General features: G+C 41.3%; 1 protein-coding gene across 1 annotated transcript; it reads left to right on the forward strand.

Annotated features, from left to right (window-relative positions):
• Positions 1 to 234: 234 nt before the first annotated feature.
• On the forward strand, positions 235 to 15,728 carry LRRC34 (leucine rich repeat containing 34). The gene is made up of 11 exons (XM_025175647.2): positions 235 to 273; positions 4,759 to 4,880; positions 5,949 to 6,070; positions 6,386 to 6,450; positions 7,175 to 7,258; positions 8,236 to 8,364; positions 8,547 to 8,642; positions 8,922 to 9,076; positions 11,257 to 11,412; positions 12,831 to 12,957; positions 15,462 to 15,728. Exons 1-11 carry the CDS (start codon positions 235 to 237, stop codon positions 15,663 to 15,665), a joined length of 1,299 nt encoding a protein of 432 aa, XP_025031415.2. The 3' UTR covers positions 15,666 to 15,728.
• The last annotated feature ends 1,393 nt before the right edge of the window (positions 15,729 to 17,121 follow it).

A 17,121-nucleotide genomic window follows, 5' to 3' on the forward strand; every position in this document is an offset into this window, starting at 1 on the left:
TTTTAACCCTGGAAGTTTCCACTTGGTTCCTGACACAACTGTCAAATTCTAAGACGCATGCCTTTTTCAAATAAGGACTGAAGATGATTCGCTGATGTACCACTGATGTCATAAAACTAATCTGGAACGGTTGAGATTCATACTAAAGACTGGACAGGCAGAAACTGATATTAACAAGACAGAAAAGGAGAAGAAAAGATGTTTGCCTCAACCTCGGATCATCTAAGTTTCACCATGGACAGTTCCCTCTCAGAGTCAACCTCAGCTTCCAAGGTATCAATATAGAGAAATGAAATAAAGGTTTGGATAAACTCAATTATTTATGCTTTTTTGATCTGATATACAGAAATCAAACTTTTAGAGCAAAGCCATTCCTAAGGTAGCTTATAACAATACAATTGTTCTGAGAAACTGACATATAGCATTAGAAAACTCATAGGCATTCAATTCTCCTCATAGGAGACAAACTTTTGAAATCTGGTTTTCTTTAATTAATTTACTCCAGTTCAGTTCACTTTAGATTTCTGCAACCATGGGACCTTGAGGTATGCTGAGAGTGCAATTCAGAAGGAGGATCCCCACCAGTGACTCAGATGGATGGACAGGCTTTATGTCAGAGCTAGATGGTGATCCAGATTCAAAGGGGAAAAGGTGGTGTGAAGCATATGTGGAAGAATGCTGCAGTCATTGGCAATTCTTTCAAGAAGAGGTGTCTTTTCCTATGCAAGGCCAGGAAAGGACTCATGAGATTTAAGGAGGGCAAATATCCCTCATATCTAAAGTATCAAAGGTCCCTGGCAGATCTGACCATTCGGTACTGAGAGAGGACATCCTGAGGACCAGAGACACAGAATTGAATTATACAGTTGGTGCATATTACAAGATTGGGGTTGTGCCTCTCCTATCACCTCCTATCCAAACACTAACAAGGTTTTTAAAAAAATAACAGAAAACTTTTCCCTTTTCAGTAAGCTGACAGCCTAAAACAAGAGTTACATTTGGACTCACATCTGCATGGAAAGCCAACACAAATGGCAGTAAAGGAGTGGTTGGAGATTATTAAGGGTATAGATTATAAAGGTATTATTAAAGGTATAAGGAAATTCCAGAGTTCTTACTGTGTTGTTAGAGATTTCCTGGAGGTTGTTATTCTAGAGTGAGTCAGTTCCAAAGATCTATTTTTATTCAGAGAGATATGTCCCTCTGAAGTACTGCTAGCCATGTTCATATGTTCTCCTTATTTCTCTGTTGAAGTGCAGCCAGTAAAAAGCAGATGCCTACTTGGCTTCCTCCTTTCACTAAGTCTCCCCTGCATCACTTCTGGGTATCCTCTAATTATTACAAAACAAAAAGAAAACATTACATACACTAATGTGATCTTAGCAGCTGTCACTGCAGTTTATCCCAGAAATGGGAAATAAATACATATAGATGTAACAAGGAAAGTGGATCAAGATGAGTGCTTGCTGATTTTCCAACAGGTTATCTGTAAAAACTTCAAAATTACCCTGGCAACAGAGGTTCTCTCAGCTTGCAAGACAAAATACTGCAAGAATATATTTGCCAGAATCCAAAGACACAGTTAAATGCATTGTAGCAAAACTATGAAGCCATTACAAAAGAATCCAATGACTGCTATGTATCAAATGTGAGCTCTATTTACACTAATGATCAGTGTTCAGTTCTTGCACTTCTTTCCCCACCCACCCTTAATAAAGGGCTAAAAATGATCCTCTTTTCAACAGAAGTTACTATTTCCATCTGTTCCTTGCTTTGGTAAAGGGCTGATCAAGTAACAGCTTACTTTTGGCTTACTTTTGAGAACGAGAATGTTCACAGAAATTCTCTACACTGCAGATGGAGAGACTTCTTGACAAACAGACAGATAAATATTCCTTCACAACTATCAGAAGGAGAGCACAAAAAAAGGGATCCCCTGACACCCCATTTCCATCCCTTGAAGCAAAGGAAGGAAGGAAGGAAGGAAGGAAGGAAGGAAGGAAGGAAGGAAGGAAGGAAGGAAGGAAGGAAGGAAGGAAGGAAGGAAGGAAGGAATCTGTCTCCAGACTCTACCAGTGTCCAGTGTGACTCCACAATGATGCTATGGTGGATTACCAAACTATGGGGAATGGAAAGAGCCAAGGAGTTGGAATGCAGAGATTGGTGGGACTTGCTGCCAATGAGAAAATAGCTCATCTCAAAGCCTGGTGGATCTCCAAAATTGTATCCTGCAAAATAGATGTTTTGTGATTTGCATTGAGCTGTAGCTGACCTAGAAATAAATAGGCTGAGCTCAATTATGATGAAAGCACTGAGCAGGGAGCAGGACCCTACCCTGTGCAGAAGTGCCTTCAGACTACATTAATGGAATTAGGATCTAGAGAAGGGAAATATCCTCCTTTCTGGAGATCTTAAAAAGGAGGTTAGGCAGCCCTCTATGGAGAACTCTCAACCTTTGGCTTTTCTCCATTGAACCATGGTTTAGGTGGCCAACCTCAGCTGATCTCAAAAAAGTAGAGCCAGACTTGCTTGGAGGCGACCAGGACATTGCAGAATTGTAGCCCAAATTGGGAAGTTGAAACCTGTCCCAGAAGGCAAATCTCATCTCATTGCCAAGAAAACTACATGGATGTCTATGAAGTCATTTGGAGTCAAAGGACACTTTATTTTTTCCTCCAGAACTGAGCGGGCCATTGTGGGGATTGATCTCATGAGACATCGAAATGGGGGGGGGGGGGGCAATGCATGCACGTTTCCATGTGGTGCTAGGATAGGGAGGTTGCTCAGTTTAGATGTATTTAACTAGGCGAGGGAAGATGTTCAGCGCTTTGTCACGCAGCTAAGGCTGAGCTTCAGTGGAAGCGAGTGGGCCATTAAAATACCAACCCCCGTCGCTAACCGTCGCCAAGAGTTAAAAGGCAGGACAAAACCATTGACTGATTGATTGCTATCTCGCCTTTTTCATACAGGGGCTCAAGGCAGCGTATATAATGCTCCTTCCCAGCAAAACACTGGCAAGGAAGGGCATCTTGGCACACCACTCAGAATTTGCAAAGGGTGGCCACCCGCAGCCTTGCCCGGTTCCCAAGCAAGGGCATCAAATCCCCTCGCTGCCCGCTCCCAGACCAGCTGCAATGGGTGGCGGGGGGTGGGGGGGCGCATGCTCACTTCGAAAGGCGTGCGCCGTTGCCGCAGCAACCGCGGTCCGGGCAGCGTCTGTCGCTCTCGAGCCGGCTCTTTGCAAAGATCGCTTCGCAGCCACGGAGGGAAGGAGGCAGCGTATCCAAAGGCAAGCGGTTGTCTGTGTTCCAGGATGCTAGAATTACATGGCAAGGGCCTCCCTCTCTTTTTCAGTGCTCTCCTTTCGTGTGAATTTCTTCTTTTGCACAGGGTTAGCCTTGTATACTTGGAAATAAGTCTCGCGGTTTTCGGTGACGCTTCTCCCTGTAAGTGTGCGAATCCGTGAAGGGATCTTGATATAGACAGTCTCAGCGGCCTGTAATGTTCATTTATCTGAGGAATAGGCTTAGAACTATCCTGGTAGGATAGCTTTCTTACAGATGGCTAGAACAGTCAAGACCATGCTGGGAATTTAGAAGAAAAAGTTGCGGGTTTGTGTGCCTATCTCTAAGGTGCCATCTTGCCCGTCAGAGAGTACAAAATTAACCGGTTTATCATACTTTAAATTAAAAGGCAGTCTATCCCACGCTGTTTTTACTCAGTTAAGATAGGCAGAATGATGCCCTGTGACGTCAGGGATCCATCCGTGTATTTTCCTCAGCAACAGAATGGAAGATGTTTACTGGAAAAACAGATTTTGTTTTGAACCCCGTTTCTAGTGGCGATGCTATGTAGACAAGGACTGGGAACTCTTACCTTTGAGCAGAACATAAAACATGTTTACTGACCTGAGTAAAAATTACGTATTTTAAAATTGGAGCATTCTGGGTATCCTGGGTATCTGAAGCAAGGGAAGGCAAATGACACCGTACATATCATGACATCATCATGCAAAGGATGGGAACGGTGTAATATCTCCCATTTTTATTATAACGTTGTGATGTGCATGACATCAGCGTGGCTTGGACCAGACAGCTATGTATACAAGTTCATATTTTAAATTCACTGTTACAGCAATCATATTGTGTTTGACTCTGGCATTTTGATGCTGAGGGCACCGATTTGTGAATAGGCCCCTTTTTCTGGTGACACAGGTTATATCTTTTTAAAGTAAATGTTATCAAATGAACATCTGTAACCATGAGAACACCCACATATATGGGTCTTTAGAAATTAGCAGAAAAGATACTTAAGCGAGCATCAACAGCCACGGTATCCCAAAGGTTCACGTGGTGCCTGTGCCAGTGTTTCCATTTCCTTCTCTTGAGGTGATAATTTAGGGCGGCGTTTCCTAAACTAGGTAACTAAGACATGTGGATGTCAATTTCCAGAATTCCCCAGCCAACATGCTGGTTGGGGAATTCTGGGAGTTGAAATCCACATGTCTTAAAGTTGCCAAGTTTGAGAAACACTGATTTAGGGCCTTCCTGGATTGTGGGCCCTGGACTGGTCTCCAGAGGCCAAGTGTATCTGCACCAGCCCCTCTGCCAGTTCCTTCCAATTCGTGGGAGGATTCCAGAAATACAGACCCAAAATGAGTTGAGAGGCTGCTTGTGAGCACCTACGCATGATGAGAATGCTCTTTTAATGAATGCTATAGAGTCAGTTACTTTTTTCTCTTCTTCCCATCCATGTTAGGGAAGCATGCCAGTACACCTGAACCTGGATCGACAATATTCTGAAGCCTGCAAAGAAGTAAAACAACCTGTGAACCCATTCATAAATCATGTTCTCCATGAAGTGAGCCAGCGTGATGAAGGGTAAGGCAACTTAGTAAAGCTAACTCAATAACTCATTAAATATTCCTTGCATACAAAATGCTTTGTGAAATCTACAATTTGCAGCAGGAAGATCTGGATTCTGCAAGCTGCAGAACACCTACAAAATATGTAGATTTGTCTCTATGTATTCATGTTGTACAGTGAGGAAGGTTAAGAAACTTTGCCCTCTCTCCCCCAACTCAGATTTCTCAGATTTTCCCAAGTACTGCTGGTGAGATTTTTGAGATCTTTATTAAGTACTGCTTCCAAAATTTATTTTCAAAGTCATAATAATAAGAAAATTGTGGGATTTTGAAAACTGAAGCAGACATGTAGAATTATTTGTCCAATAACAAAATGCTGTAGTTCAGTACAGAATTGCCTGTATGCTTCAAAGCACACAATTGCTTGAAATTATAGCGTTGGCCCTTTGAGGCTGTATGCGTTGCTCAGCTGAACAGCACATTTTTCATATGAAAAAAAGGGCCAGGGGCACCTTTAGTTTGAAATCTCTACAGCCCAGCTGGGGATAATGCTGAACAAGTTATCCTTCGGTGGTAGAACACATGGTTTTCCTGCAGAGAATATCCTGGTTCAGTCTCTGCCCTTTCTGTGTAAGGGTGGGTCCGGGGGGGCGGGATCTGCTTGAAACCCAAAGGGCATCTTGCCAAGCAGCTGATAATCCTGGGCTGGTTAAACTAATCCTGTGATTCAATAGGACAGCTTTTCTGCCTTCCAACCAAAGCAATAAAATTACTAAGATAATATGTATGAAATCCTGGGACATGCTCTATAAATGCTAAATAGTTGCTAATATTAAGGACAAGGGGAGATTGCATCATGACATCATTTACCTTGAAGCAAGTCAAGTGAGAATTGTAGATAGTTTCTAAATTCCATCTGCACACGCCTGGATGCATTTCGGATTATGAATATCTTTCGGCTTTTAATTAAAGAGAAAGAGGACCATCTGCCAATCCATGAATAATGTTTAAATCTCCATTTTAATTGGAGTGAAGAAAAATTGAACAACAGCAACAAAAAGAGCTTCTATTTATGTTATCCTAGGTTGACCAAAAGGATAACAATTAAAATAGCTGGGAACAACCGCTTGGTACCTGTGCAGAAGGTGACAGATTCCGATTTTCAAATCCTTGCTTCTGTCTTTATGAACAATGTATTTATTACAGGTATGTTTCCTTACTCTAGACTCTGAAACACAAAATCTGATGCTTTGAAGTGGCTCCTCTAGAACCAGGTGGTATAATTGAAGGGAGGTTTGGACTTCCCCATTATGTCATCCAGTCCACAAGTAGAGAGTAGGAATGGGACCTAGGTTAGATTAGGTATTGGAATGAAGCAAGACTATGTTTCATGAATGAATTTTGCACTTAGAGGAGGCAGATGGTGTAGGGAACATGATGGGTAGTGCTAATGTGCAGGTATTGTTTCAAAAGTGATTACAAATGTAGTCTGTTCATTTCTGCATCCCTTGGTTCTTTCAGGGCTGGACCTGAGATACAATCTCTTAACTGATGCTGGTGCAGTCCACATTGCTGCTTTCCTTCAGGTATCAATCAAGGAGACTAGATATCACTGTTCCTTGAAATTCTTGGACTTGAATTGCATTTGCCCCCCATGTTTTGAGATTACAACTCCCAGTCTTTCCTTGCTGGGTGGAAATCCTAGAATTTACAGGCCCAGCATAGCTGAAGAGAAGGCTGAGCTTGATTATGCTGTGCCCAAAGGAAGCTACAGGGGGCTATAGATGGGATAGGACCAGCCTAATAATACTACTTTTGTGTTCAAGGAGAATCCCAGGAAATGGCCTGCAGGCCTTAGCCGGCTTATGTGAGTCCTCAAGCTGTTTCTATCACTGAATGTTTCTATGCCATTTAGAGGTGTGGCATAGAGCTTGATTTAAATGGAGCAATCAGGGGAGCAGCCTACAGGGAGCTCTTTGCACTGCCCTTGCTTCCCACCGCATGAATTCTACATCTCTTTCTCTGTCCACCTCCTGTTTGGGGAAGAGTTACTCTTAGCCTCAGTCAATCTGGGGTGAACTGATGTTATGAGATTGCAGAAATCTTCCACAAATCTGCACCTGAGGTGGGAGATCGTGTGGATCCATGTATCCATTGGGCCCTAACCCTCAGTCACCTGTTACAAGTGTTGGTCCCCCAGCTGGACTGGAATGTGCATTCATCATAAGGAAGCCAATCATTGGGGGGGGGCGGTCAGAGGGACCCATGGAAGACAACATTAGCAACACACTGGATGTCCTTCTGTTCTAGGACAATCGGACCCTGCTCTACCTCAATCTGATGTTTAATGACATTGGTACCTTTGGAGCAGAATTGATAGCTAAAGCAATGCACGTAAGTGTGGATCAGCCTGGGAGAAAGAACAGAAAGCCATGTTAGCATCCCATTTGGAGCAAAACACACTGGAATGTAAAGTCTTTGTCTCAGTGGATTCAAATTAGGCAATCAGGGAGAAGGGCAGAGTGTATTCAGTCCTGCTACAGCCTCTGTGCATGACCAGCCCTTAGGCAAACTGAGATTGTCATCTCAGATGGCAGATGCTGGTCATGTGGTAGGAGTACTGTTCTTTCTCTGCTTAATTCTTTGCTAGAGGGTAAAAATCCAGCACTGAATCCAAATGAAAAATTATCGGTAAGGTCATAGGCAGGTACGAAGTTAATAAGATGCCTTTAGGACCATGATCTGCCAAGGGGTTTCTGTTTCAGTGTTTTGAGGAAGGCTGCTTCGCATGTGCAAACATGCTTTGTGAAATGCCCCTTTCAAAGACTTTGCACAACCCCACTGCTTATTTTGAAGCAGTGCTTTATGAAATGGGCTCTCCTGTGTGAAGAGAAGAGGACAGCAGATGAATGATAAAATATGGATGCTGTGGCATTATGGTTGCAGCAACCTTTTCCCCCCTTAATGACAATTAGGTGACTTCTAGGAAAAACCCTAAGTTTGCAAATAGATATAGAACAGTGTTTCTCAACCTTGGCAACTTTAAGATGTGTGGATGTCAACTCCCAGAAATCATGCTGGCTGGGGAATTCTGGGATTTGAAGTCCACACATCTTAAGGTTGCCAAGGTGGAGAAATAGCAATATAGAATGTCAGGGATTACACCAGTCTCCCCCCAGCCTGATGTCATCCAGGAGGGTGGGGCTAGAAGGTTTAGAATTCCCATGGGAATTGTGAACATTAATGTTATAGTATATCTGGAGACCAATGGGTTGGAGAAGAGCCATGCTGGCTAGGGATTCTGGAAGGTGCCAGATGGGGAAAGACTGAATTAAACTGTTGCAAATAAATAATTGACTTTTCTCTTCTAGAGAAATGAAACTCTGTGTTACTTAAGAATGACTGGCAACAAGATTGAGAATAAAGGAGGAATGTATTTTGCAGCAATGATTCAGGTGAACAACACAGTACAGAAGTTAGATTTTGGAGACTGTGACCTGGTAAGTAAAGCTAAAGCAGAAGTATTTGAGAGACTTGTCAAAAAGGAAAACATAATTCAACCATGTTTATAGTACACAGCCAAGAAAGATTTGGGATTATGATCTTGAACAGAATGTAAAACTAATTTAAGTGTTGACAGCAGACCTTAACTGGCTTTCTCTGGATTTGTTTTTATTTTCAGGGCACACAGTCCCTGATAGCATTAGCAACTGTTATGAATCAGAATGTATCAATCAAAGCCTTAAATCTCAACCGGCCAATTCTGTACAGTGAAACAGTGAGTATGCTGGGTAGTTTTATTAGCAGTGAGACATGGCCATGAAGACACCCCTGAATTTAAATTGATTCCCCCCAAGGGAAGAATAGATGGTAACAATTATAAATATGGACAAAAATCCTAGGCAATGTCAAGTTTCCTTCCCTTTTCAGTCTACTTTAGCCAAGTTAGGGTAACATACAGTATCTCCCCTCCTCACACTTGGAAGGCAGCAGGCTGGGGAAGACTGCTGTTACCTGCAATATGTTCAGAATGTAATTTAATAATATGGAACTTCAGGAAGAAACCACGGTCCACATAGCTGCCATGCTGAAAGTCAACAGCACCTTGGTTGAATTGCATTTATGTAAACATGAAATGAAGAATTTTGGAATTGAACGTCTGTGTGATGCCTTGTATGAAAATACCTCTCTCCGATATCTTGATCTCAGCTGGTAAGAAAGCCTTGAGCGATATGGATTGCTTTGTTTATTATCAGAATAAAAGTACTGGGGCCCATAATAACTTGTAGTGTAGAATGCTTCTCTGTAGGTTGCCATATATTCCATTCTGTTTTCTTATTTTCTATTTTTTCCTAATTCCTTTCTCCTAGTCAGTTAACACTGGGCTGTATATTGGCAACAGGGCTTCCTTTCTAAAACTATTTGGTAATTCTGAAAATGTCTGCCCCCTAGTTATTCCTCATCCTCCTGTCACAAACCTGCTGATATCTCACCTTTGCATGAAGGTGAAGATCAACAATTGGATTGCTTTTGCATTAAAACCAGGCTTCCCTAACTTAACAGGTTTCAGATATGTTGGGATTTCCATTCTCTGAATCTCCAATATACAGTAGCATCTGGGTGCATAAATTTGGAGAAGTATAATATTTGTGATATGATGGCAAATTCTGTTGAAATGGATGCAATTAAGACTTAGTTTGTAAAGTTCTGTTTTTAAACAGTGTTAATTTTGAACAATGCCAGAAAAAGGAAATCATGCAGATCATATTGGATAATACTTACAGTTATGTTGTGCATTTCAAACTGTACATCCAGATTTAGGTCCAGATTAAAGTTGCAATCTTGTATCCAGTTTCCTAGGAATAAAGCCTACTTATGACAGTGGGACTCACTTTTGAGTAGAAATATGAAATGAAATGTTTGGCAAGATCTAGGAGATCATCTATTCCAACCCCCTTCCTAATGCAAAACTCCACCACTCTAGCAGATGGCTGTCTAGTTTCTGTTTAAACACCTCCAAGTTTCATAGTTGAACAGATCTGACCTTTAAGAGATTCTTCCTAATATTCAACAGAACTCTACCTAGCAATGGAGGCGAATATGTGTAGCTGAGGGTTGAACTGTGGAGTCCTTGGGGTTCTCTGAGCTTGGTTCTTTTCTTGCAAACGTTTCATTACCTGGCTAGGTAACATCTTCAGTGCTAAAATGGGATGGGGTTTGCTCTCTATTTATCTGCTGTGGCCTGCTTTGCCAGTGCTGGTGGGGGTGGGGGTTCTGTTTTGCTATTCTGGTAGTTCATTGATTAGCATATGTTGACTGCTTGATTGTGTGCCTGGTGGTGACCTTTGCTTATCTGGGTGATGATTGCTGGAGGTGATTGCTGGTGATTGAATGCTGGTGAGGCGATCTTCTGTCTCTTTTGAACAGTATGTAGATGCTGTTTATCTCTGTGTCTGTTAATTGCTGCCTTGTCTGAATACCAGGCTTCCAAGAATTCTCTTGCATATTTGGATTTGGCTTGGTCTAAAATGCTGACAGTTTCCCAGTTAAAACTATGGTTGAGTCTGTCCATGTGTTGTGCAATTAAGAAATTTTCAATAAACTACCAGAAGAGCAAAACAGAACCCCCACCCCCACCAGCACTGGCAAAGCAGGCCACAGCAGATAAATAGAGAGCAAACCTCATCCCATTTTAGCACTGAAGATGTTACCTAGCCGGGTAATGAAACATTTGCAAGAAAAGAACCAAGCTCAGAGAACCCCAAGGACTCCACAGAACTCTACCTCTTTGTAATTTAAACTCATTGTTTCCTATCCTGGCTTCTGGAACAATGGTGAACAATTCTGCCTCACCTTCTTCATGACGGTCCATCAGATGCTTGAAAACAGTTATCATGTCTCCTCGTAGACTTCTGTTTTCCAGGCTAAACATACCCAGTACCTTCAATTACTTCTCATAAAACTTTTGTTCAGGCCTTGGTTGTTCTCTGGACACACTCCAGCATCACAATGTTTTTCCTAAATGATGGTGCCCAGAATTGTCACAATATTTGAGGTGTGGTCCCACCTACATAGAGCGGACCCAAAGAAATCAGTGGAACTTCTCATATAACTCAGCATGGTTATATATAAATATACATGCACTTGACAGTTTTCCCAGCCATTCTGGACAATTTACGGCATAGGAGAATTAGTTTTTTATGGCATAGGAGAATTAGTTGCCAGCATGTATTATTTGGGAAACAACCATGCTTATTTTTCTGTAACGTCCTCTTACTATTGACTGTGTGAGAGTACATTATGGTATTAACCTTTGTGGACTACAGTCCAATTCCTCCTCTGGAATCAATACATTCTTTTAAAAATGAATATTTATGTTTATCTCTTTTCAGTAACAAAATTAGCCGAGATGGTGTCAAGTTTTTAGGACAGCTATTAAAACAAAACAGAACACTCGAGATTCTGGATCTTAATTTTAACAGGATAGAAGATGATGGTGCTCTGTACCTGAGTGAAGCACTTGCTACGCATAATCGGACCCTTCAAGCGTTAGTATAGAAAAACTTTTATTCCTAGAATATTGAGCAGACATCTGGATGCGATAACACAGAAAATTGAAAACTGCAGGCATGCATGAAACAAAAATTGTTCTGAGGAACGATTTGAAAAAATTGTTCAGGCTGTTACTTGAAACACAACAGCCATACTTGGAATGGTCTGTTGAAATGTTTTAAATGGAACATCAAAAAAAAATGTTTAAGCATATTTAACTATTGCTTTCATTGTTTATTATGGATTTTTTTAAAAAAATGTTCTAAAGTCATGCCTATGACCAATTTTATGAAGGTTGGGTTTAGGTGAGTATTTTGCATGGCATAGTATCCACCTACTTTTTGATCCTAGGATGAGAAAGTAAGCAGGTTGTTTCAAGTTTCTGTTTTTCTCAGTGGCAGGATGCATGAACATAGAAAAAAATACTCTCTTTTGTCTTGAGCTTGAGACAGAACTCCAAGATGTTTGTTCTGCACCCAGAGTTGTACCATACTTGAATGTTTTAAAGTGGGAATATTTTGTACACCTTATAGAAAAGGAATTTAGCATATATGGTAGATCAGAATGTTACAGTGGTAAGTCCCGCAGTAGCCGAAGAAGAGATTTTCTGAGCTGGAAAGGTCATGTACAATTAAAGAGTTTGGCCCTAGTAATTTCTGTGATGCTACAAGGGATCCTGGCCTACAGATGATTGATTGCTTCAGAAACTCTCCTAAAGATGCTACCATTCCATGTATTTACTTGGCTAGTTTTGGAATCAGTCATATTCCATTGGTCTACTATTGGACTATGAAAAGGGAGTCCATAAGAGCATCACATGAGATGTTTGGGAACTTAACTTCAAACAAAACTGAACCCATCTGAGGCTGTGTGACCACTGCTGGTAGAACAGCTTAACCACATGTGTCCTGGTGCCAAAATCTTCCTGAGCTTACTTCACTTGCCTGTAGCCACTCCTCTGTGTGCTGCTACCTGGGTCTATGATGCAGCTTTTCATATGTCCATCTAGGCTGGCTAGGTTTGCACATCATGCTAAGCCATGATTTGTTTAGCCATGGTTTGCTGGTCTGGTTTGTTCATAACACTAAGCTACAAGAGCATAGGTAAGAAGCCCTAAGCAAAATGGAGAGTGACATTTTCCAGGTAGTTCCTAATCATCAATCTTTGGTAGCAAAGGAGAAATTAGCACCAGGAGGTGGGCCGGGGCACATACTGTAAATACTGTGTCATCCGGTCATGATGTAAAAGTGGGTAGAGAGCAAGATTGTGGCTCTCGGTAAAGGTAGCAGATGTGGTTAAAGAAGTGTAGGGTTGCAACTAGTATACAAATATTTTCCCATGCAGTTTGAAAAAGGCTAGTGGTGGCCAATTTTGCTCCAAGACCTTGCTTTCTGCTTTATATCCTTTCTCTTAGGCTAGCAGTGACGCGCAACAATATAACTGGAGTAGGATTGGTGGCACTTTCAGATGCCATGAAAACAAACCCTGTCCTTTCATACATCTACATCTGGGGAAACAAATTTGATGAAGCTACTTGCGTGGTAGGTCTTTCTGCTCAGAGATATCTTCAGATGTAGTGGACTAGTTGTTCCTTGTCGTCATCATCATCGTCATCGTCGTCGTCGTCGTAAAACAATTCCATCTGCCAGCACCTTGCAGAGAAAGGATGGTGTTGTCTGTAACCATTCATCTTAGAGGCAAATATCTTGTCCTCCTCTCTGGTGGCAGCTGACATTTGGGCAAAAGGCTGGGTGGGTTCACACACTGCACAAAGCCAGGATGTGCTTCTTTAGGTTTGGTGAAGATGCTGTCTGAACCCAGCCATTGAGGCTTTCTTGGTGTGCATTTTATTGCCAGAAGCTCCATGGGAAGGACCGTTCAGAACTTTTAAATGACATTTGCTGGCTTAGATAACTTCCCATTTTTTCGTATAATTAAATACACTCACTTATTACCATTTAAGTCAGTTTATTTAATAATATGAAAAAATGGGGAATTAAACATCTAAGCCAGCAAATGTCATCTAAATAACTGAATGGTGAAACATGAATCGGTTCTCTTAGTATAAATATGGTGGGCTTTATTTTCTTTTTCTCCTCTTGTTGCATATAATAAAAACAAATATTTTCTAATAACAAGGTTATAATAAACGATTGCTTAATGGGTGTATCTCACCACTCTATCCCTGTTTATATAATCCTGCCCAGTGTGGGTAGAACTACATCTTCTGTTTTGAAATAGCCACCGCATGATGTTTCTCCCCCTTCTGAACTTTAAATTGTGAAGCCTTTTATAAAAGTTAAAGGTTCCTTTGATTGTTGAATTCTATTCTGTCCTACAAATGGAGGGAAATACTTTGTCATTTCTTTCTTCTAGTATGATTGTCAACTTCCTATTCCAGTTTGCAACCCCTGGATTCTCCTGGTGGTCTTTCAGTCAAGTACTAACCAGATCCAACTATGCTTGTTGATTTATTTGTGATCAGCCAAGGTCACCTTATATGAAAGCTTGTTTTGACAATTTCTTGAACTCTCACACTGAAATGTAGCCCAGCACATAAGAATTAGACATATTTTCTCTGTTATACTGACATCCATCTTCCTTTCATGCCCGTCCTCTCTTCTCTTCCTCCTTTGTCTCTAGTCTGTCAAAATATGGATTGTATACTACCCACAACAGGGACTACTATCCTTTTCTTTGTAAACTTTTATTCCATTATTCCATCTATTTCCAGCCTGTGACATTATTAGTCAAATAGTTAATTTTTTTTTTTTTTTAAAGGAAAGGTGCAGCTAGAATGGGGTGGTGGTGGTGCATATCTAGCTTCAGTGCAGAGAAGAGCATCTTTTCATCATGCACCATTTTCCCACTGATTCTCTCCACCTTCTACAATGTCTGCTTGTCCTGGGGTGGAAAAGCACCTAGGATAGGTTGATGGGCTTGGTTTGAGATAACAAGGCAGGCAAATAGTGGACGTTCAGTTCCCCACCACCGTCAGCCCTTCAAGGGAGATCAGAGTAAGAAACAAAGTCATGCAGGCCAGTACTATTTTTAAGATTATAGTAACAGAATTTTGTACCTCTGAATGTGCTTCTCCCCTCCCTCCCTTTATCTTTGTGAGAATGAGCGAGGGTCAAGTCTGAGACATTTTCTCAGGTTACAGTTCTGCCCTGAACTCATGTTTCTTTTATCTGACCATTGCCTTGGTAGCAGTTCCTCCTATCTCTCAAAGTCATTCTTTCTTCTATGAGACTAGGCTGAAGCTGCCATAACCTAAAGATGAAGCAGGCACATAAGTAGAGAAGACAAAAGCCAGGAAACTTATCTATGAGATCCCTTCAGGGAGGTAGATAAGAAGGGAGCAAGTTGTTGGGGAAGGGACAGGGGACCTGAACGGGGGGGGGGTGGGGGGGGTGGGCCTGAGCGCATGGAGGCCCTCACCCCAATCCCATCAACTTGTAAATCAACCCAGCAAGGACTTTTGGGGATAAAAGGGGTCCCAAAGCCCGCCCACTCTGAGTCACCTTTGGATCCAGACTTGGCGGCTTCTGTCCCTCTAGCTAGTGCCTGGCAGCCTAGTTGGGAAGGACGTGGGTAAGTGTGGATGAGCGTGTGTATGTATGAGAAAGAGCAAATGTACCTTGCAACCAGTAAAGTTTTGCTGTTACTTTAAATTCACTGGGTCTCCATGTATTACAAAGAACCTCTTGTGCCTCAGTGTTCGGTTGGAAGTGATTTGTGTGTATCCCTAATTATTTCCTGGCTGTTGACCAGGGCTGTGTGTCTGTCTGCTCCAGCCGCACCTATCTGGAAAACCCAGGTAGAAAGCAACGGGGGCTGACAAGATCCGTGGGCCTCAACAGGCTGTGAGTGTGTGAGTGAGTGACCATAAGCTGAACCTGGGAGCACCATGTGTAACACTTCCCACTACAACTGCATGTATTGTGACCATACAAGCTGCATTGTTCATTTTATTTTCTTACTGAAAGTTCCTGTGCCACTGCTTATTACAAAAACGGTCAACTTCATAATCTGTGTTTTTCAGGCGTTTGCAGAATTACTTCAGAGTGGCCGCTTGAAGCCGACTGGAACGGACGTTGACCCATATGAAGTGGATGGGAAAACATACCTTGCTGAAGTCTCTCATGGCCTTAAGGGTCATTACTACTGGACACCAAGTTACGGAGAACCAGATAACAAAAATGCTAATGCATCTTTAGCAATAAATCCTGTTACACAAAATTTATGAATATCATTCTCTACCCCTTGGGAGTGTTTTCATATGTGTGCCTTGTGCTTAACACATCTGAGCGCTTTCTTAGGTGTTTGTACAATAATCACTACAGGAAACCATACTGGGAAGCTGCTTTACTCCAGTAGTTGGGTCCCAATCCAGCAATAGCTATTCATAACTTTAATTTCATTGAAAGCATTGAAAATGAAGTTTCTTTTTATTCCATAGCTTTGTGTATCTGTATTGTCATTATTACAAAGATGTTGTTTTATATGATTTGAAATCTACAAGTGAACATATGCTAACTACTCTGAAAGTACTTTGGGCCATATTTCCTTGGACGTAAACCCCACTGAGTCAGTCTGATAGCTCATGTGTAATATGAATCCAATGTAAAAATGTTTAGGACTGCTTATGTAAATTACATTAATTTAACATATTTTTAAGTTAAGGCATTTTACTAAGAGTGAGAGGAGAAGCAATGCAGGATGTAATTTTTCTTTATGTACTAGGGTGAGTTTTTTGGATCACAACTTCTAAAAAATAAAATTATTTGACAAAAGTACATCTCAGATATTCTGAATAAGAACATCAGTCATTTCAGTATGAGCTACGTATGAAAAAGTCTACATTAATTTGAAAAAGGTGGCCTGTTCCACTGAAATGACAAATATATTCAAAGACAGTTTTCTGAATGATCTCAGGTTGACTGAAATATGAAACAGGCGTAGAGCACACAGGTATTGCGTTCCTAATAATTCTTCAAAAATGATTATTTTTGGACACTTCTAAGCATACATAAGTTAGATTGGGTGTCATAATGTCACAATAGGAGTTTGAGAGGGAAGGCTTCATTGGGTTGAGCAACTCTGCAATTTTCCTTCTGTTCCTATAATTCCTGCTTTTTAAACAGTAGCTTGACTCTGTTCTTCACATGGACATAACTAACACTACTGCTGAATCTGCAACACTTTTGACAAACATGGGCCATTTAGCAGTGAAGGTAGAAAAGATGGCTGTGTCACCTAAACCAGTTACTTCCAAGTGCACATGGATACCCCTCAAGTAGGGTAGCCATTGTACCCATCAATCTCTTCAGGAATTACAGGTGAACTAAATTGCCCATGAGCAATTTACAACTCATCTTGTGCACAGTTATGCTACAATTTCTTAATTGTACACTTTCAGTAAGGCAATTTCCCTCAATAGCTTGGCTTCAAAGTATGAGAGCAGTATTTCAAAGCACACTAGGTATTTATTTGATTTACCACTCTTGGCAACATTATAGATGGAGTTAAAAGAAGACTGTTAACAGCCCAAACCACTCAATTATCCAATAATCCTTGCATGGTTTGTTTCACGGTTAGGTCACTGATCATTCTGGAATGAGGCCTTTTCAAATCTCTCTCCTTCCTCTTCTATGTTCTTTTGTATCCCAAGCAGTGATAGAAGGGCAGAGCACAGACGTGTT

The sequence above is a fragment of the Python bivittatus genome, unplaced genomic scaffold, assembly GCF_059951505.1.
Source record: "Python bivittatus isolate LINGU-HERP-01145 unplaced genomic scaffold, Pbiv_v1 ctg000980_np1212, whole genome shotgun sequence".
NCBI classification, from domain to species: domain Eukaryota; kingdom Metazoa; phylum Chordata; class Lepidosauria; order Squamata; family Pythonidae; genus Python; species Python bivittatus.